The sequence below is a fragment of the Larus michahellis genome, chromosome 8, assembly GCF_964199755.1.
Source record: "Larus michahellis chromosome 8, bLarMic1.1, whole genome shotgun sequence".
Classification (NCBI taxonomy): domain Eukaryota; kingdom Metazoa; phylum Chordata; class Aves; order Charadriiformes; family Laridae; genus Larus; species Larus michahellis.
Genome location: NC_133903.1, coordinates 29945463 through 29968161, shown reverse-complemented (window position 1 = coordinate 29968161; position 22699 = coordinate 29945463). Strand labels below are relative to the sequence as shown.

The following is a 22699-nucleotide window of genomic DNA, read 5'->3' as shown; positions in this document are numbered from 1 at the left end:
CAACTCATGTGTGGTGTCTGTTGCCTCTCAGCCTGTTGTTATGCGCCTCTGAGAAGAGCCTGGCTCCATCTCCGATTCCTCTGATGCAGTAGTTGTAGACAGCAGTAAGATTCTCCTCTGCCGGTTTTCTTCTCCAGCCTGAACCAAGCCCCGTTCCCTCCTGCCACCTCACCAGCGCGGTGGCCTCCACAGGACTTGCTCCAGTGTGGCGACGTCTGTCTTGTATGGGGGAGTCCAAAACTGGGCCCAGTACCCCACACACAGCCTCACCGGTGCTGGATGCAGGGGATGGATCACTTCCCGGACCTGCTGGCTGGACTCCTGCTAACGGAGCCCAGGGTGAGCTCAGCCTTCTTTGCTGTCAGGGTACAGCGCTGACTCCTCTTCAGCTTTTTGCCTGCTGGGATTTTCACGTCCTTTTCTCCAAAAGTCACTTTTTATCTGGTTGGTGCCCAGGCTGTCTTGTCACACGGGGTTATTCTATTGCAGATATGGGACTTTGCACTTGCCTTTGTTGAACTTCACGAGGCTCCTGCCAGTGCCTTTCTCCAGCCTGTCCAGGTCCCTCTGAGTAGGAGTCCTGCCCTGCACCGTTATTGACCACTCCCCCCAATTTGCTGTTGTCCACAAGCCTGCTGAGGATGCACTCTGTCCTATCACACAGGTGATTTGATAAATACATTAACAGCAATGATCCCAATACTGATCCCGAAATATACCACTACTTGCTGGCTGCCAGCTGGGCTTTGCACCATTGATTGATTCTTTCATCCCAGCAGTCCAACCAACCTTCCAACCACATTATTTTTCATTTATCCAGTCCCTATCTCATTGATTTAATAATAAGGACATTACGGGACACAGTGCTGGAGCACTAAAATCAAGGTATACTGCATCCACTGTCCATCCCTTGTGTCGACAGCACTGGTCACCTTCGCACAGAAAGTAATGAGGTTGGTCACAATGGTTTGCCCTTCATAAATCTCTGCTGGCTGTCCCCAACGACCTTCACGTGTTTAGAAACTACTTTTGGGAGCATTTGCTCCATAACCAGTCCCATGGACTGAGGTTAAGACTGACCTGGAACTTCCTTCTGGCCCAATGACATTTGCTTTTCTTCTTTTGGACATTTGCCATTTGCATGAGATCTGCATGGAAGCGTGTACAGACATCACTCGGACTGGAGGAGGCTATCTGGATGCCAGATTTTGCATATAGTCTGTTTTGTTAGTATATCTACAGACAAACATAAACATGTAAAAGGCAGTCTCTCAAAAATCCGTAGGGATATTCAAGAACAAACTAAAAAAGAAAGAATCTAACTGAAAATAAGATTGGCAGCCTTCTGGATATACATAATTTTGTGCCTGCTCGATTTAGAAACACTCATTACTTAAATTATTTATTATTTGAGCAGACTCCTCAGAATAGGGCACAGAGTTGTATTTTAAGTGGCCCGGCACTAACATTTATGCCGTAACAATATTCTATTGACGAGGCTCAATTATAACTTTTCCCCTTGTCCTTTAAAAAACAGACCGCAACTTGCAGAAACATCACTGTTCATATGAAAGGGCTCTCAGCATTTTAGCAGCACCTTTAGCAAAATAAACTATGGCTCATTATTCTTGGTAGACAATAATTTGGAAAACGCTCCCTGAAGTGGCCCATCTTCCACGCAACAGAGGCACCTCTTTGGATTTTGTCTGATCCATAATAGCCTGAAAGGCTGTTTTTAGTGGAGAACAAATAAAACTTTCAGGATTACACCAATTTCCTTTCATATGAAATGGCAATAAGGTTATTTTGCGTTGGGGAGCTCACATTTGGGGTTTTTATTTGTTTGCTTTCTATAGTAAAGTATTTGTAATTGATGAAGTGCCACAGAAGACCACCCTATGCAATAAAAAGGCTGTACGCATTTGGAGTGCTGTAAAGCCATGAAATTGACTGTCTCCCAAGACAGCAACAGAGCGAGTAAGACGAGCCTTAAGAGACAGCTCCACTAGGTTATCCAAGTTCTCATTTTTCACCTTGGCTACAGAGAACACAGGTCTGGATCACACAGTCCCCTGCAGGTACTTGTCTCACCTGACGCTACAGACCTCCAGTTGCCTTCCCAACAGCCCATTCCAAGGGCTTCATTACTCGTGTTCCTTCTTCTCCTAAAGAATTCTAGCACATCTCACTTCCAAAAAAACAAACGAACAAAAACCTTTGTATTTATTCTTTCCTCAAAGGACACATTCTCCAGACTTCCACTAATTTCTGATTTTTTTCTTCCTATGTTTTTTCTTGATGAGAGGGGTTCAAACAAAGTACCGAGCAGCGAGTGTTCAAAACAGAATTACAGACGTATAACTCTCTATGCTAAGCAAATAGCCCACAGAAAACCCACCCACACACAGAGACATGAAGTCTTGGCCTCTTCTTGCCCCTCGTTTATTTTGATGGAGAAGGCTTTGGCGCCCCCAAGGACAGAGCAGGGGCACCCCAGAGGGCGGCTCTGGGATCCCCAGCAGCACCGACAGGTGGGTAAAGGCTGTAACAAAGCACTGTCAGAAACCAACCAGAAAAAAGCCAAATAGCGCAGATGTTCCTCTCATCAGGTACTTTACAGGCGCCTTCAAACAAAAGCCATCAACTATGTTTAGTGGTGTTTTCCATTTTGGGCTTGAGGAAATAGATTAAGAACTCTTACTCATGGCAACAACAACTGAGGTATTAAAAACACTTGAATGTTTTTAATCTTCCATTTTTTACAGTGAAAGAGCATTTTTTTGGTTTGGTTTTGGTTTTTGTTTTTTTTTGAATGGGCCTTTTTTTTGCATCTTACTTTAAAAGTTTTCCTTTACACAATACTCCCCTTATGCACATTTAACACTGATTACATAGCTACAGAGCTACTTTTCCAATAGACTGCGTTCTCCTTACAGAAATCTACTAGATCACCTGAAATATAACAATGCCTCAGAAGTCAAACTCATCTGTCAGTTAACAAAAAAGGCAAATAAGGCAGAAAACTATACTGTTTTTTCAGAGAGTTCAAGCATAAAAGTAAGTGAAGTACATCCTAAAACGAGTAGAAATGCATGCATACAGCAGATAAAAAAAAAAATCAACAGGTGGGATTTGAGCACTGATGTGAAGAAGAAAAAAGGATTTTTAATGAGTTTTAATTGAGAAGCTGTTACAAATGAAATAAAAGAGTGGGTGGAACTGAAAAATAATACAGTTGGAGCAGCCTGAAGGAGAAGGGAATTAGGTCATGAAGATAGGTGGGAACAGAATTTGAATACTTCAAAACTGAGAAGTTTGATTTTTACGTAGGAGAAGAACAAAAATGAAGGGGGAGCTGAAGTTGGCAGCATATTATCAGGGCAACAAGATACAGACGTTACTGACATGGAATCATTCCATACATACCAGATAAAAGAAGATCGTGAGAATGGCCACAAAAAAGCAAGTTTCCATTTATAAGGTAACAGGAAATTATAGAGCATGAATTATAGTTTTGCCAGGAAAGACAAGAGTGAAACAAAGTTTAAGTCATGAAGTTCATTCTAGTATTAAATACGGTAGATTTTCAGAAAGGTCCAACTTTTCAGTGCATTAACAAAACATTTTGATGAAGAGAAAAAGATTTCAAAATGCCTTCCAAATATTTATGAAATTACAATCCTCAGTTTATTTTCTAATTTAGAGGGAAAAGTAATGCTTTGGAGCAGAAAAATATGGATTTATGAATATGAACAAAGACTTGCATTAAATTCTGCTCACAAAAACCTTCTGTTTATATGCAAGTTATGTAATTAACTTGTAGAAAAATTCATTTGGCAGCTACTGAAGAACGTATCAAGAGGGTAAAAACAAAAAAAAGAAAGATACCCAAAATCTTCACTAAAAGCAAACCAGTAATAGCAAAAATTAGTATTTTTATTCTTATTCCTTTTTTATGAATTATAAGATACACATTTTTCACTTAGAATCATTCGAGCAAAAGCTAATGCTGTCAAATCTCAAATTTTTTATTACCTTGCGAACAGTTTGCAAACTCAATTACTTCTCTCTGTAACCGAAAATCTGGATTCCAAAAAACCCTACATTTGACAGACACTGAAAGAGGGTGGAAGAGCATGGGATGGATGGATGGATGGATGGATGGATGGATGGATGATGTCTTTCACTCACTGCATATGATAATGGCTTTCACTGGTTATAAAGAAGTGTGTGCAAAATCCCTCCAAGGACCCACACCCCTACTTTGGAACAATCCTGCTGGTTGTGTGAAATGGCTAGCCAAGCCCACTTTTTCTTTAAAAGACAATAAAAATTTCTGCATTTAGAAACATACCTTAGTTCTGTGTCACATAGTTTCTACCCAGGCCCTGCATTACTGTTATATTAAACAAGAATAATTTAAAAACAAGAACAACAAAAGACCACAAACCCCAAACCTTAACTGTGCATCCAAATCTGAGTGCAGAAACACGCACGAAGAGATGACTCTGCCCTCGTGGAGTGAACACACAAGTGGGCCACCATGACATATCTAAATTTGATGTACAAATGCTTAAAGCTGAATAAAAGCATGGAGAAGAATTATCACTTCAGTTCAGTAGTTTTGCTCCCACACAGATGACAAAGCCAAGTAAACGCTGCACAGTGGAGGTATTCTTGTAAATATAAACATCTTCCACATGTACTCTGCTGGCTGAAAGCTGACAGCTTTGAGAACACGCAAGAAAAATCAGATCTGAGATGCCGTCACAATTCTAAGGCAATGCAATTCTTTACTCCATATTAGTAATTTACAAATTTGTAGATTAGTATCTACTGCCATATTTGATATAACCAAATGCAAAACAAAAAATCAACATTATAAACGCATAAAAATTATATAGTGCCTGGCATTTACTGAAAGTGCCATGGCAGCATTCAAGGCACTTTGATTATAAAATACTTAGACTTCACAAAATACTAGAAAGCTAATGACCAAAACTAAAAAGACAAGAATCTCACTCTGAGGTTAATAATTATTAGTAAAAAGTCAGGGGGAATTGTTTGTTGGGAAAAGTCTTTTTCATCATCTCTATATGAAGTTGGTTAAATAAGCTAATTTTTTTAAAGATATGAAATGTGAAATTATATGGGCACAGTAGTGGCAGCTTGAGGCCACACAAAACCATGGTACTCATGACTGAAACCTGAGCAGATCCTCTAGCAATAGGAAGTTCTAATTCCTAATAAACTGACAGGATTGCAAATCCTTTCATAAATTACTTTCAACTACCATACTGTTTATAGGCAGACAAGGAATAAACAACCACTACCAAAATAAACCATACAAAGAATTCAAAATAATCTGCAATTGCATCCAGATGAGATGCAAACAACAATTTATGCTCATTTATTACTGAAAAATGTCTATTTTGTACCACAGGCTGAACTGATTTTATGTAAACTATTAAAAAAAAAAATGGAAATAAAAAAACCCAGATTTCACCTATCTACCCAAGGAACTGAAAACTCCCTTAATTTGAAAGAACTTTTTCCTATCATTCTGCAAGAATAAACCAAAGTTGTCAGCGGATTCCCCTTGCAGGAGTGTCTTGTGGACGGTGGAGAGGGAGAGGGGAGTATAACAGCTCTGAGTAAGTCCTGCTTGTTTCCCGAGGGCCTAGCCTGCAAACATTGCGTTTTTAGCTTTTTAGAGGTGAACTCCAACAGCAACCTGGGTTACAGGACAGGAAAGAACCTGAGCCCCAGAGTCAGGAGGCCTTCCCTCTACTTCCATCTCTCTATAAGCCTGCAACCCAAACAGCCTGAAAATTCCCCAGTTTCCCATTTCATTTACAACCCTGCAATTTCATTAAATACTTCTGTAACCCACAGAAGTGCTTCAAATTGAAAACATTTCAAATACTTGCCATACCTGCATGAACAAATTTAAATACAACTGTAACTATCAACAAGAACTGCCACTGTTTGGGGAAAACTGAAAAAATACAGTCTTTTGTACTCAGTATTTTTTTTTTTTTTTAAAGATACTAAGGAAGGGATCATATTCTTTCTGGCAACACAATAATAGCTGCAGAAGTCAACCGAGTGCGTTTTTAATAACAAAAGTTAACTTGTAAGGCATGAAAATAATCCAATGCAAGAGAATGGATAGCAGAGTCCATAAAATGACACCAGGCTCATCAGGAATATTTTCATTTGGAAGATACAGAACTGCGTTCTTCAGAAGTGCTTGTATTTTAAAACTCATCTCTTACGGAACTGCAGCAAAGGGTTCTTCTCTGAAGATAGCCATGAGCCAAACGACCTCGTGAATTTATAAAGTTTTAGTTAATTTTTATGGAGATAGCTGAAAGACTCCACTACAGATTTAACTGATCTTGTTTAGGACTCACCAACATTACTCTGTATTGGATTAATACAACAAAGAGTTGCTATGAATTACATAAAGCTATTTTTAATTTGGATAAAAATGCAGACTTGACTATTTCCACACTACTAATGTCATTCTTCTCACCCAGTCATCCTCATTTGTTCACGCTATCCCTTATCGTAAACTCCAATTTTATCACAAAATACTCTCAATAGCTCTATTGATTCCTAAAACACCACCTCCTCTAACCCTTTCCTTTTTGAATCCTGAAAACAGCCTCCACCCACCCACCCCATTTGACAGTGTATCCTGATTTAGTTTGGCTGATCATCTCCGGTTTAGTATTGCCCACTCCCTACCTACTGTACGCACCATCTTTTTGTGCTGTCCAACATACCACACCCAGATTTCTTTGAAGCTTTCAGGGTCCTCTATCCTTTCATTTCTATTTTCGTTGTCAAATTTCACCATCTCCACACTGAATTTCCATACCTCTTACATTATTTTTTCTATTTTACAATATCTCTTCCTTTTTGTTCTGAGACTTAAGACACAGAGAAAGCTTTACCCTCTTAAGTTTGTTATTTCTTCCCTTTTGCTGCCCTTTCTTACTTCATACAGCTTACTTCTTACAGCTTCATACTTAAGATACAATTTCTCCTTATTAAAGGCCAATAACTAAACGCCAAACAAATTTCAATAGGATTCTTTTCCGTTTAAGTCCACTGTTTCTGGGTCAGTACCCACTATCCTGTCATCTGCATCCCTGCTCAATTCCCAGCTGTCAGAAAATATCTAAACCAGTGAGAACTCTGTTGCTGCAGTAAATACAAACACAAACCCAAGCATTAAGTTATTTGAGAGTATTCCAGAAGCAATCTACAACTCATGCTTCATTTTGGAGACTTCGTAGGCATGTTATTTTTTTACCTGTAATGAATTATCTGTTTCAGGATGTTTGCTAAACATGCCGTGTTTACTCTGCATGCAATTTATGGATTGGAACAGTATCTAGTAACCAGACACTTGGGACCACATAAAACTTCAGCAAAAAAAATAGTCTTCCAAGTCAGTAACAATCAGTTTAAAGACTATTTTCTGTTTTTACACAGAATTACTCCCACCTACAGCGATCCTTAACCTTCTAGCATTATTCTGATTCAAGAAGAAACTCAAATGGAGTTATCTAGTATTCTCCTGTAATGTGATATTATAGTTAAAAGGAAAAAAAAATATTAGAGCCAAAGGAAGGTTGACATTTCACATATGGTCTAAGCAAGCACTTGCTGCAAAAAGAAGGCAACCTGTTCTTCACCTTCTCCTTTTTTACTTGTTTCTAGGACCACATTCTCCTTGCAAATGCTTCTGCTGGAAGGCAATTTTCTCCAATCCTTAGACTCACACACGCAGCCGCCACTTCATCCTGCCACAGAATGACACTACAATAAAAATGCTCTGCGCGGCTTTGTCTTTTTTGAATAATGCAATATACAAACCATCACTTCTGTACATGTTCTCACTTATTCTTAATGCTCCAAAAAGGAGACAGATTAGTTCAACCAATTGTGCTCTTCACCTTGTTACAAGGTTCTACTCAAAATTAAATATTAACAGTGTACTTTTCTGCTTATTGAAAAAAATGGACACTTAAATCTGTTTAATTTGAAACCTTTCCAGAAAGAGTAAGAACTTCCTCATTATATATTTGAATCTTTTAAAATTATATTCTGAAATTAATAGAAAATTTCTTATCAAGGAGTATACTTTACATTCTAGGTTTTGACAAGAAATCATTAATATTCATTATATTTTAAAAATGATCATGTCCAAAGCAAGGAACCTTAGATGACTGGGTTGCCAGAAATATCTATTATAATATTAATAATTTAAAAACAGTGAGGTTGATCTGAAAGATCTCTAAGTAGCTATTGCACAATCTTTGCAAAGATCTTAATTTTTTTACATAGCTGTTCAGATGAAAAATAAAGCTAAAATGAGAAAAGACTATTAAAAGCTATGAATGCTATTTAGGGAACATATGATCTCAATTTTCTATATGCAGTTGCTGCACATTTGAAAGGGACTACGCCTAACACTAGTACAGTAATTATTTTAAATCATTATTGGGGAGGGAGGAAGCATGTTGGTCTTTCATTAAAACAAAAAGAACAAGAATATTGAAAAAAATGCCTTCTTTCTTATGAACGTCTTTATTCATATACTCATGACACAAGACATCCCACTGAGCTGTGTGTATGCACACACACACAGGGTACACAGAAATCCAGGAAGGTGCAAATGAGGCATGCATTCTTACAGCATTATACAAATGAAACTGCAGTGTATGGTGCTTCTGAAGTAAATCAAGTGATATTCTGCGGGCATGTAGGATATATATGAGGGTATGGAGAAAAAAGAAAAAAAAAGAGAGAACAGATAATAATCCTCAATATCTGCAATGGGAACACCAGCCTCTGGCCTATGAAATACAAAAGACCTTATAATGCACCTGCCCTAATCAGGTTGCAAGCAGAAAAAAAGCAAACAAAACCTATATGGCCAGGTAGCTACCATGCTCAATATTAAAGAAAAGAAAAAGCCTTCTTCCAAGGCTAAGACAAGACATTGTAAACTCAAGGGTTTGTTTTTTTTTTTCCATCATCATAATTAGTACCCTGAAAAGAAAAAGAAAGAAAAAGAATGAAGAGATTTATTTAGAACAACTGCAAATGACTCATTTAACCTGCATATCCACTAGGATAGATAACTTCTAGGCAGATAACTCTAAATGCAGTTTCCATGAGAACAGAGTCGCATCATGATATTTTTAATGTCTTCTCTTAGGAAGTAATCTACATTTAAAATACGGAAACTAGCATTAGGAAGCTAAACCAAAGTTTAACTTGGGTTCATACCCCAGCGGAATACTTTCACTCTATAATAAAATAAAGCCATTCTATAATAGCACCAAGAGGACAATATCCACATTATTACTAATTGTGCTACATTCATCAAATTCTGGAACAGTGCTTTACTCTTCCCAGTAAGAAGCAATATTAAAAAAAAAAGTACTCAAGTAATTACTTAAACTCCGTCCTATCAAACAAGCTCCAGAAAACATTGTGACTATACAACTCAAACATCCAGCAAGGAAAAAAACACCCGTAGATGTTCAATTATGCTACACTGAACCATGAGACCCAAAGGTCAAATCTGAAATAATTCTTGCTATGAACAGTAAAGCAATCACAAATACTAATGAAATATAAAAGCTTCTTTAGAGAAAACAGTATTTTTACAATTCAGAAGTGGTACTTGATACAAAGGAGGGAATAACAGTGGTAGCCAGCGCCCATCCCACTCCCTCCAGGAATCAGTAGAAGGTTTCCAATTCACCAGAGAGCACTTGGCGGGGGCTTTGTAAGCCTGCTGTCACCTGGGTATGTGGGGCTTTTGGATGGTAACTGGAAAAGAGTAACCACATAACCATCCCTGTCTGCTCCTGACTCTGTTCATCAGAGCGTTACGGTTTGTATTGCATAAACTAACATCCAGCTACTTACCTATAAGTAAGAATCAAGAAGGAATTTTCCGCTGCAGTACATGAGACTTTTTATAGTATTGTCAGAACAGTGACAGAAATCTGAACAATAACTTGGGAAAACTATCACAAGTTCTGGCAGGTCAGATACCCAGATCAAAAATGGCACACGGAAAGCCTATTCTGAACGCTACGGGCTAACCCTCAGAGACAAAGAGAGGAGAGTAGGCCAAGGGCCTTCAAACAAACAAACAAACAACAAACAAAAAAAGCATCAGTGGGAAAGACATGGAGGCACTGTTAGCTTTGGAAGGGGCAGGGAAACCCGTTTGGCTCAGGTAAAGCAGCAATCCCTAACATGATCCCAAGTGAACCAGCAGATACTCTGATAAGCCCCAGTTATAAATGAGGGGAAAGGAATCACACGCTAAGCAGACAGTTTGGGGATGGGGGAATTCCCAACATGAGTCCTTTTGGGATTATTTTTTTTGTTTTTCTTTACAAACAGGCATTTAAAGCCCACCATTTCAAAGCCCATTTCAACGCTGTCCTTTAGCAGCACATTCAAGGCAAATGGCTTCTGATTAGAAGAAAATCCATCTAGAAAAGGTTTTCTATCTCATAAGCAGAGCACAAGTGCATCAGCGATACGTTTTGAAGCAGACAGAAACACAGACACGCATTGTCTGCTGCTGCTACTGGAAGAACTCCAAATAATGGGTTGGTAAAAAGGCCATTGCTAAAGAACTGCCGCTAGCAGAAAATTATGTGTGATCTTTTTGCCCAAAACAGTTGTATTTCTAATAGACACAAATAGGAAGAATTAAAGGAGTAAATTAACAGCAGAAACATAATAGTACTATCTACGAGAACTGCAAGTGCTCATTTATTCTTACCTTCTTCTGCCTCATCCTCCTGGGATGAGGACATAGGCCCTCCTCCACTTGCTGGGCTGACCAGTTCTTCCTCTCTTGCAGATTCTCTTTGGAGACTGACAACTTCATAAATTGCATCCCCAGCACTTGTGTGGCTTTTGCCTTCAGACTAAAACAAAACATGTGTATGCGTTAGGTCCCCACTGTTGATACATACAGTTCTAACAGCATGCCAAACCCAAACCCATACAAACAAATCTCCTGTCAGGGCTAAAAAACAGTTTGGGCAAGACTTCCTGAGGGTTCTTTGCAATGGCACACGTAGACCAGCAGTAACTGACAGCTCTATTTCTCTTTCAGTTTTATAGGTAGAAAATGTAAATAAAAGGGCAATATTTTCAAAGCTGCCTCTTAACAACCATTTTAAGTATTGTTCAGAATGATGATTAAAAAAGCTTTCCCATTTAAATAGCTAGAATGAGATGAGGTCAAAGACAAACTGCAGCAAAAGAAAAAAGGAGAGAACAAACAGGAAAAATACTGGAGTAACTGACATCACAGAAACAGGAATCCAGTGCCAAAGGCAGGGGGGAAAATTTAACGTTAAGAGTTTTTAGTAGGTAAAGACAGGACTAAAGAACAAAACCTCATGCTTTTTGAAAGCCATAAATTGTGAAAAGCTCCTTGTAGTGTTTTACTCATTAAAAAAAAAAAAAAAACACAAAAACGAAACAGAAAAATTCATCTTCTTTCTTCTTTCCAGTGAGTGTAATATAATCCTTTCGATGGGGAAATGTATATGTTTCCTATATGTGCATATGTGTGTGCGCCTGTGTACACACACATGTACAAATCTGTCAATCTAAGTTAAACTAACTTGGAAATTTGAGTGTGGTATCTGTAACTATATATATTTGAGGTCAGAATATTTTCAGCAGAAATCATTCTGTAAAAACAGTTTTTATTCCAAATCTGTCTCTTTAGGAATTCGATAACTTTGAAGGCAAACTGCCTCAAAGGTTTTGGGCAGGGGGAAGTTGTTTGGTTTCTTTTTACTTCAAGCTGGAAAAGTTCAGAGTTTAATCTAAGTCTTTCACTTCAGTGGACTTTCATGTGAAAAAAGAAGTTACCTATAATTTAAGCACTGGATACAAGGTTGTAAGATTTAAAATAAAAGGAGTATTAGTTTCTCCTCTGAGTTACAGTTCTGAACCCAGTTGTTACTCAGTGACATGCAGTGATTAATGTATTTGTAGAGAATTGTATAAAACTGCAAACTAATGATTGTATTAAATGAACCAGCCCAAAACGTTGTGCTATTTTGTTCTTTGTGCATCTTGCATAATCAGTTAAAACAAGGTAATTTTTTTAACATATTAAAAACATCAAATTAACCATGAAAAAGAAAAAGAACACAATTTCAGCTAGAGAATATTCAATTCGTTTAAAAATCAAAGTTACAATAAAGCTGGAAGACTCCCTGACGCCTCTGCTGGAGATGCACAAGAACTGCTGACCAGCACTTGCAACTTCAACAAGCTGGTGAAATTTCCCAGGTGGGTAACTTCAACAGGGACTGCCTGGACTCACACAATATAAGTGATTTTATACTGAGAAAACCTTCCTACTGTATTTCAGATTAATCATTCAGATCTGCTTCCTTTAAAGCTGATACTCCCTGGATGCAGCCGCTCCAATTATCAGCCAGGTTTGCTTAATGAACTTTGGGGTGTAGGCATAAATACCCTGCATTTTATAACATTTAACAGGATGATATTAGAGCCATTATCCCTGTTTTATCCTCACAGAACACCATTATCAAGCTATCAGAAGTACTCAACATGGATTCACCAAGGGGAAATCATGTCTGACTAATCTGATAGCCTTCTATAATGGCATGACTGGATGGATAGATGAGGGGAGGGCGGTAGATGTGGTCTACCTTGACTTAAGCAAGGCGTTCGACATGGTCTCCCACAGCATCCTCATAGGGAAGCTTAGGAAGAGTGGGTTAGATGAATGGACAGTGGGGTGGATAGATAACTGGTTGAAAGACAGAGCTCAGAGGGTCGTGATTAGGGGCACAGAGTCTAGTTGGAGACCAGTGACGAGTGGTGTTCCCCAGGGGTCAGTACTGGGTGCAGTCCCCTTCAATATATTCATCAATGACCTGGATGAGGGGATAGAGTGCACCCTCAGCAAGTTCGCCAATGACACAAAGCTGGTGGGGTGGCTGACAAACCGGAAGGCTGTGCCGCCATACAGAGATACCTAGACAGGTTGGAGATTTGGGCAGACAGGAACCTTATGAAATTCAACAAGGGCAAGTGTAGGGTGCTGCACCTGGGGAGGACTAACACCATGCACCAGGACAGGCTGGAGGCTGACCTGCTGGAGAGCAGCTCTGTGGAAAGACACCTGGGAGCCCTGGTGGACAACAGGACGACCATGAGCCAGCAATGTGCCCTCGTGGCCAAGAAGGCCAATGGCATCCTGGGGTGCATCAAGAAGAGCGTGGCCAGCAGGTCAAGGGAGGTCATCCTCCCCCTCTACTCTGCCTTGGTAAGGCCGCACCTGGAGTACTGTGTCCAGTTCTGGGCTCCCCGGTTCAAGAAGGACAGGGAACTGCTGGAGATGGTGCAGCAGAGAGCTACCAAGATGATTAGGGGACTGGAACACCTCTCTCATGAAGAAAGGCTGAGGGATTTGGATCTCTTCAGTCTGGAAAAAAGACGGCTGAGGGGGGATCTTATCAACACGTATAAATACTTAAAGGGTGGGTGTCAGGAGGATGGGGCCAGGCTCTTTTCAGTGGTGGCCGGGGACAGGACAAGAGGTAATGGGCACAAACTTAAGCATAGGAAGTTCCACCTAAACACGAGGAGGAACTTCTTTACTTTGAGGGTGGCAGAGCCCTGGCACAGGCTGCCCAGAGAGGTGGTGGAGTCTCTGTCTCTGGAGATGTTCAAAACCCACCTGGACGCGTTCTTGTGCAACCTGCTCTGGGTGGCCCTGCTCTGGCAGGGGGGTTGGACTAGATGATCTCCAGAGGTCCCTTCCAACCCTGTGATTATCAAGTACTTGGTTAAATCAATCAAGTATTGATGCCACTAATATTAACTATCGCTATCTATAGCTTTTACTTTTGAGGGAGTACAGCATGAGGTACTATGGATTTTATTGTATGTTACAAGAATTACACGTGTTCTGGTTAACTGCAAGACCCATCTCTATAACATGCAAATAATTTTGTTGTTTGTTTTTTCTGAAGCACGTATTTGGTATCTACAGGAATCCACCTTTACAAGGATCATGTTCTAACGATGAAAATGTGCATGAGTAACACGTGAGTGCATTGAGAAAGACAGACAGACAGAAGAATCCTAAATCACACAGCAACCTGCATTTATGTAATTCTTCGCATTGACTGCGCCTCACCCATCTTGGTTCAGACTATTAAATCCATATGAATCACTCCTCGGAAGAGTTCTGATTTTTTTCCGCCAATACAGACAGGTCTCATTTACCCCTTGCAGGAAAATGCCCTTTCAGTGTTGCTTCCTTTTGGAACATCAGTAATGGATGCTTCCTTACCGCAATGGGTGCCTTGCTGAGACAGCCCAAGCCTAAAGGTTCCTCCCAAGGACTCTGCACGCTAGAACTGAGAACCGGGCAGACCACATGCATGAACTTCTCACCCCCAGTCAAACAGGCTACGTTTGCGCAATGGCCGATAGCATTATTGTCATGATTTTACATCAGCAGAAAATTATACCACAGGATCTGTTGTCCTGTGCAGAGAAGCCGCCTATGTTTGGAGCTGAGGCTTTTGATATTAATCCATTGTTACACTCTCTAGAATCTACTTAAGCTCAACTGCTTTCCCCAGAAGTTCATAAACAGCTGATCCCAATACCCAGTAACTACAAAGTTATTTTCCAAGGAGTAATAGTGCCCTGAGATGCAGCGTCTTTCCGAGGTATCTGCAGGAACAGCTACTGCAATCCAAACTGTCCAACTGATCATTGGCTAAACAAAGACTTGCTACAGGTCGACCAGAAAGACCCTGTCATCCATACTCAGCACCCAATCTTGTACAAAGATTACAAAGATTAAAAGTGTCCCTCTCCCAAAAATCTGCAGAACAGCTCCTCATAATTTTACAGCAGGGAGAAATGAACATGTTTCTTCAGGGAGGGGAGGCATGTGTATGTTGTCACATTATAAGGGGTGAGAAAGAAAAAAAGAAAGCCACCATGTTAGTGAATTAAAAATAGTACAGTTGCAAGTGATTTAAAAGGAAAGCTTAACTGATTATAGATAAGTATCAAACAGCTGAGAATGCAAGATTTTTCAAACATGTTTTCTTTAAATTTAAAATGTAGTTATTGTCAACAATTGCATATAACAGTTACGTTTCTCAGATTTTCTTAAATTCTAAGTTGCTATGCTAACCTCTGGAAGAAATACAGAAACAGCATTCAGTGAAATTCATTTACTCACTAAGTGTTAAACACAGCTGCACTTTTGCCATGTAACATCAACATAGCTTGGTTTTTTAGACCTATTACTGTGCCCCACAGGAAGGTGACAACTGAAATATTCACATTAGGCTCAGTAAAATTAAATCACTGCTCTTTGGTTTCATTAGTCAAAGATGATGGACCACCATTCCAATGCAAGTGGTCCAGCTAGCCTCTGCTCTTCACTTTTTGAGCCAATACCACAACACAAGTCTCTGGAGAAAGCAGGTCAACAGTTGCTGCAGGAGGATGCAACTGTGCATCATCCTACAACGATAAAGGGGAAACTCATATACTTTCTATACCTCACCCAATGCCAAAAATGGGAGACATTTTAGCATTCCACTCAATAGATAACTCTTCAACAGGCATTACCAGATGAGATGGATATATCATCTCTCAGGGCTTGAGGAACAAATAAATGCACGTTAATCGCACCAGCACAGGGAAAGCTAACACAGACAGAATACACAACTATGCATTAAGCTTCACCTTAACCACTTCCCCCCTCTGTAGCATTGAGCAGTGTTTGTACAACTTGACTTAAAAGCCAAACTCAAAGGGACTAACAAACTGAAATACTACAGAGAAGAGTTCACTAAAAATGGTTGTTTCTTTACTGCTATTTGAACATTTCATAAGTCATCATCATGAAATCACACGAAGAATGCTAATTCAATAAATCATTGCAATAATGCCCTTACTTCACCTTTCACGAAGCCCTGCAGCACTGAAGACTAGAACGCAGATAATTTTCTATCCTCATCAGCAACCACAAGGGTGAAAACATGGCACCTTCTCCATGAATCAGAACTTACTTTTCCAAATAATCTTCTTCCAAACTTATCTTTTTGTAAACATGGAGAAATCTACCTTCTCAGATACTTTGAGAAAAGAAGAGTAATAATCTAACTCTTTTAAACCTCTGCGTAAGGTTCCTTTGCCTTTAATTGATTATATTCTAACAGCCACCTACCTTCACATTTTGAACCTCAGTAGCTAGGATTTCCCTTCGATACATATTAGTTGATTTTAGAGTTAAAATTAAGGGGGCATTTCCCAATTTTACCAAATGGACTTGCTTTAGATGTCTGCACAGAGGTCAGATTGTATGAAATCACAGAGAATTCAATAGGTAGGTTCAAAATTGTTTAAGCCCACAAAGCCAATGACTTAGGACTTACTATAATTCAGTTTACAAAGGCGTTGAACATTTATCTGCGCCACTTAACCATTATGCCTTTAAGGATCTCAGCAATAAATAGTTAAAAGAAACAAACTACTGAGGTGCAGGTGCCATGCTAACTTTTAGAAAGGCCAAATTAAGACAGACAAAACAAATGCTCCCAGCATCAAATTTTATTCAAAAAAAAACCCCATGCAATACCTGCTTTAGCTTCATATAAAAAGTTTCTGTAAAGGTTTTCCTGCTGAAGTACCAGAAGCGTTCATTGGCAGGGTACACACGCACGACAGTCTCCAGCAAAAAACGGACGGGCTCCACTACTTCAGTGACAACCATATCCACTGCCACAGTCATGAATACACGCTTATCTAAAACAGAAAAGTCAGTTACATACAGGAAAAGTAGTCAAAGTTCATATTTCTCAAAACAACAAATGGCAGAAGTAAACTGTTGTTTACATTGAAAACCCTTTCTGTATAAATATTGATTCTGTTGCACCCATTTTATTTATCTGAATTCTGCAGTCTACAAGCCTGCTGCATAGAACAAGCGTATGCGTTAGTACACCAAGTAAATAACTTTTTAAAACAAAGACAATCGGTCTTTGTTTTAAAGACAGGAGCAAAATGTCATGCAAAGAAAAGAGCATTAAGATACACCATCCATACCAGACATAAGGAACGTGCACAGGATAAGGTCCCATTTTAAAGTGTAAACTTACTGCTGAGGGAATATATATGTGTGTATAGCAAATGAGTGCCAAGGGTCTCCTACAACATTGCTTGTCCTAAAACCTTTCATAACACTAAGAAACACTTCAGATAATTTTTTTATGTCCGTGCCCATACTCTGTCAGTTACAAGGACACAAAACACCGTACCCCTCCCTGTCCCACTCTCTGGGTCAGACAGTCCTCATAGCAGCAAAACGTATTTCTAAAGCAAAGCATGGATGAGCAATCTTGATCCGTAATAGCTCCATCTTCCGAGTACTGAAGCATAACTCCAGCTTTTTCAAGTAGAGGGGAATGTAGGATCAACTGACCAGAGGACGAGACTGAAACAGCCCAAGTGTACCTTGCAGATTTGCAGTGCAAGAAAAGGACTGCTGCTTCTGGAAACATTCACCACAGAGAGAGGTAGTAACCATCATTTTCCTCCACAACTGATATTTTGCATGCAGGAAACACAGATTTTTAAAATAAACATTTAGAATTAGACATCAAGGATCCCTAGATTCTCTTGTCTTATCAGACCAAAAAGGCAAGTGGGCATTAAAAAAAAAAAAAAACAAACAAAAAACTCCATACAAACAAACAAAAAAACCAAACCACAAAACCAAACCACACCACACACACACAACGTCATATCATAAAACAGGAACTGTGTCAAGCTGCACAGTAAGAGTTTTGCCTGTATGCTACAAGAAACAATGTGGTTTGAAAAGCCAACAGCAAGAACAGTGGCACTGGCTGTATATACTTTAAGCAACTGATGTGAGCTCTGCTGTGGGTTAGGAAACAAACTCCACACATGCATTCAAACCTTTTACATCACATCAGAGAACATCAATTCTAGTGGGAAGAAACTGTGCTATGTAAGCAAGCACTTCAGTGTTTCACTTCCAGCTGCCCCAAGATGAAGGGATTGTAATGCTATTTGTAATCAACTCACCTCAAAACTAAAGGAAGAAAACAGCAACACCTCGGATTTCCACTGCTTTGCTGAGTACTGAAGGTGGAAAACAACTTCTGCATGCTTAGGACCAAAAATTCCCAGTAACCAGGGAACAGGCACATAAACCCCAAACACTAATTTAACATCTCAATATCAGCAACACACAGCTCTATGAACAATTATTCACATTTCCGTTTTACGTATGTTTATACAGTAAAGTTTCTACGCATGGACTCCTGGAACATAATGATGAACATACTCAGACAGACGCACCATGATTTCCATGAGAAAACACATCCACCAAAGCCATGTCAGGTAAAACAAATTTACAAACTATATTAAATTACCTTTAGGAGTTTCCTCATTAAGTACTAGAAACATGGGTGCGTTAGGATTCCACATTCCAGTAATTACATAAGCCTTCCCATCAGAACTCTTTCCCATGGATTCCTAAAAATAAAAACATACGGGATTCTATTAAGAGTCATGGTTGGAGACCAAAGACGTTGAACATAAAGAGGCGAAATAGTTCCAAGAACTTCAGAGTAAGATTGTGTTCGTTCTGGAGAACACAATCTAAATAAAGAATATGAGAAATAATGGATTTAGAAAGGTTATAGGGAAGTGGGAGGGAAAGAAGAAACATCAGAAGAGAAACTTTACATAAGAAACTGAAGACAAGATAGTTTATCAACATATTTTCTTAAATGTTTATTATAAGCATGAAAGCATGGTGGGATGTCTGCCACTCTACTTTCTGAGCAGCTGAGATGGTTGTTAGGAGAGGATGAGTTAGAAGAGACTTCATAAAATTAAACATGCCCCACAGTAAACACAGAAATGATCCAGGAAAAAAAAAAAAGAAAAAATCTTAGCAGAGTAAGACCTTAACAACACCAACCCAAAGGTCAGCCTGATTTTTTCCTGCTCAGTAATTATATCTCTGCCAGATTGTTGCCCGAGTTGCTTGGGCATGGACTTAACATTTTTAAGTACGCCAATGGACCGGAATTCCAGTTCACAGGAACTTGAGATTTAAAGTGCCAAATTTCAGGACAGTAGGCAAATAAAGTCAAAACAGCCACATGGGATAAAGTTACCATTAACAGCAACACCTCTATATCTGAGAAACGAATGCTAGCAAATAAAAACAGAAAAAATGAATAGTAGATGCAAACAGGCAAATAAAATAGTATTTGCATATCTTGTTGGACAAGAGAACTAAATACTGATAGCTAGAATCATCAACATGAGCAAAGAAATGGACTAGGCAAAACTGGGGTAACCATACGGACATAAAACATCTGATTGGTTTAACTCAAACATTTGTTGATTGAAAATGGTTATATTCTTATCCACAGCATGAAATTAAATTGATATTATCACAGAATGTATCATTATTTTGCAGTTCTCTTAGAACAACTCATAAGAAATGAAGGTTGTAGAAGACAAGTGAATACTTCAAACTCTGAGCAAGAATTTAAATTCAAATGAAGCAAATAAAGGCAAAGTTTTCAGCACCTTGGAAAAATAAGACCACTCCCCTGATGCCCAAATATAACAATTATTTTCTCTAAATTTTAAGGCAACATGGTTAACAATGCAGAAAGCGTAGTTATTTGTAATAACCAGCTGTCGGCTGACCTAATCTGTGTCTTCAACAATTGAACAAAAAACAGAAGCCACAGGTTTTGACTTTAATTTAAATGTTTTGCCCATCCTATGTAACAAGTTTGTTTCTAGTTTTAAGATATAAACCCCAGGATTTAATAAACAAAAAACAGATGAGAGGTTTGGTTGGCTGGCTTTTGTTTGTGGTGTTGTTTGTTGGTTTTTTTTTTTTAAATCACCTCTATCTTCCTAAATGGATTATTAGAGCTAAGTATTACCATGTCTAGTAAATGCATGTCACTGTTCTTCACATTTCGTCCAGGGCTTAGTAGCATCCCAAAGCATCTGTGAAATATATTAAAAAAAATTTTTAAAAAGATAATTAGCTTTTCAAAATACAAAAGCATTTTCTTGAACATAATGGCACAGCCACCTACTGCTTCTAATTTTTTGTTAGTGTTATGGCAACGCTCAGGAAACATCACAATATATATTATAGAAATGACAATGAAATTATTTTCCAGAATGAAGATGACACAAATTAGCATCTGACCTGTGAACAAACAATTATTCTTAAAGACAACTTAGAATATTGAGCTTAAAGATACCGACAATTCCTATACATTAGTAATGGAGATTGGCAAGAAGAAATTCACTCTCTCCCCAGTCCATTTTAAAAATTGTTTTCCATACAATCATATGAAAAGTTACAAATTCAGGCATTCTATCACTCGTATCATCACTGGTATAAAACATCATGTAGCATCACGGGCCCTTAAAATAAAAAAATCAACAATGTGCTGAATTTTTAGACCTTCATTCTTTATTTTTTATAACTGAACTTCTGTATTATACAGGGCCTTGAATTCCAGTTTAATAAAAACACGTTCTTGATATTTTTAGGAGTAAAAAAAAAATTAGAATTCCCAAACATCCTTAAAGCATTCACACTTTCGAACTTTCTAAATATTGAAGGCACTACTCAAAAAGAGGACCAAACCAAACTGGGTTGCCCAGGGCCTCGCCAGGTCAAGTTCTGAGCATCTCCAGGAACAGGGAGTGAACGATCTCTTTTGGCAACCTGTTCCAACGCTCAGCTCTCTTTGTATTGGCAACAACTGGCCTCATTCAACAGAGGAATTTCCAGGGAAGTAACTCGTGCCCATTGACTCTAATCCTACCACTCTGCACCTCCAAGAGCCCAGTTCCATCTCCTCCAGACCCTCCCAGCAGGCATTTGAATGCACCACAAAGAGCCCCCCATTCCCAACCTTCTCCAAGTCTGAACAAAGGCAGCTCTGTCATCTGGGCAACCCACTTATTATTTATATTTTTCAGCAAATGTAAATTGTAAAAGATTATTTGAGCATTCACAGGTTAGCAATGAAGACAGAAGAGTTTCACAGCTTTCAGGCAAGCACACTGATCACAAACAGAGAAATAAAAGCAACTATCATTTCAATAATGCTATTAACTGTAAAAAGTCTTAAGATATGCAATTACTACACCACCTAGTAAGTTTTCCCCCATTATGTTTGGGTATATGATTTTCATTTTCCACCTCATTACACTTAAACAGTAACTTCCATCCACAATTGTATTTTTCCTTCTCCATACCCTTTCACTATTATAATCTAAAAAATTGAAGTGGTAAATAGATCAAAACTGTTGTCTACTAATTTATCTCTATAGCACAACGCAGTGCCATGTAAAGCAGACAAGGCAGCCAGGATGCTAGGACTTATATTTAACCACACAAGCTGGCTTCTCTGTGAGACTAATTAAGACCAGGCAGAACGTTACAGCAGACTGACGACTACTTGTTTCTGAGGTAGAAATAGCTCCGAGAGGGCTATAATTTATTGTAGTAGGGGGGTCACTAGCTTCTGGTACATCTGCTACAGAGAACCATAAGGCTAAGATTCAGCGGCAGGCAAATGTCTGTGCTTTTCAAAGACCCTAGCTCTTGCTGTGCTTCTCTCAGATGTATGCAGGTTCTGATGTGTGCCAGCCAAAATTTTTGGGAAGTATGCTTCCAAAAGGGTGGGAGTCAGGAACGAGTAACCCCTGCCTCCCACAGAAGCAGATACTTCTGATGACTAGCAGCATCCTGCTATTAGAAGAGTCAGGGCTTCTCTTCCTACTAAGTTCAAAGAGCAAAAGGAGTTCATAAGAGTTCAGGACCCTCACTTGCAGGGGAGCCAGGTTTTACGCAAACAGTTGTCAACACGATCAGCCTCCCATTTGAGGGGGCTGAACCACACACCCACGATTCAAAATGACCTGCACAGACTGTGGGCTTCAGTCTCGCCACTTCTGACATGTTGGGTTTTCTGCACTTACAGCTGGCTACCAAGTGGCTATGTGCAGGTGCACTACTCTGTTTAAATTCAGCTAGTTTCTAGACACACAAAAAAAGAACTGAAATTATTCTCCACTAATATATATTTCTATTTATGGACATACAAAAGCTACCCACAGATAAGCCTGATGGTATTAAGTTAACATGATAACATGATCTTTAGGAGTTTCTAGTACCGCTGAGAAACCAGCCAATACTCTGTACATCAGTTCTAAGGGTGCCAGTCTAGACTTTAACCTAAGCTACACCTACATAACTTGGTATTAACTCTCCTGCACCCTTTCTGAATGAAAGGCTATTTCACTCAGAACTTTCTTAAAGACCCCTGATTATTAACCAGCATTTTCTTCTTGAATCCTGTAACTCAACTAAGGCTTGATACCCCATACTGTGGGACTGAACCTACGTAGTGCCATCCATGACTCAAACCTAGGAGACAGGAACCAATATCATTTCTTTACATGGATAAAAACAAGCAAACCCCAGGTCAAACAGGCCACAGAGGGAGGAAGGGCCAAAGTCACCCAACTG

General features: G+C 39.2%; 1 protein-coding gene across 7 annotated transcripts in view; it reads right to left on the bottom strand.

The window, feature by feature from the left end:
* RABGAP1L (RAB GTPase activating protein 1 like) overlaps positions 1-22699 on the bottom strand; it is a 258432-nt gene that overhangs the window by 192862 nt on the left and 42871 nt on the right. For all 7 annotated transcript variants that reach the window (XM_074598608.1, XM_074598609.1, XM_074598607.1 and 4 more), the window contains 4 exons: positions 20085-20151; positions 18543-18645; positions 16721-16887; positions 10832-10979 (listed from right to left, as the gene is read on the bottom strand). In XM_074598608.1, the coding sequence (XP_074454709.1) occupies positions 10832-10979; positions 16721-16887; positions 18543-18645; positions 20085-20151 (485 nt within the window). The remainder of the gene's footprint in view (positions 1-10831; positions 10980-16720; positions 16888-18542; positions 18646-20084; positions 20152-22699) is intronic.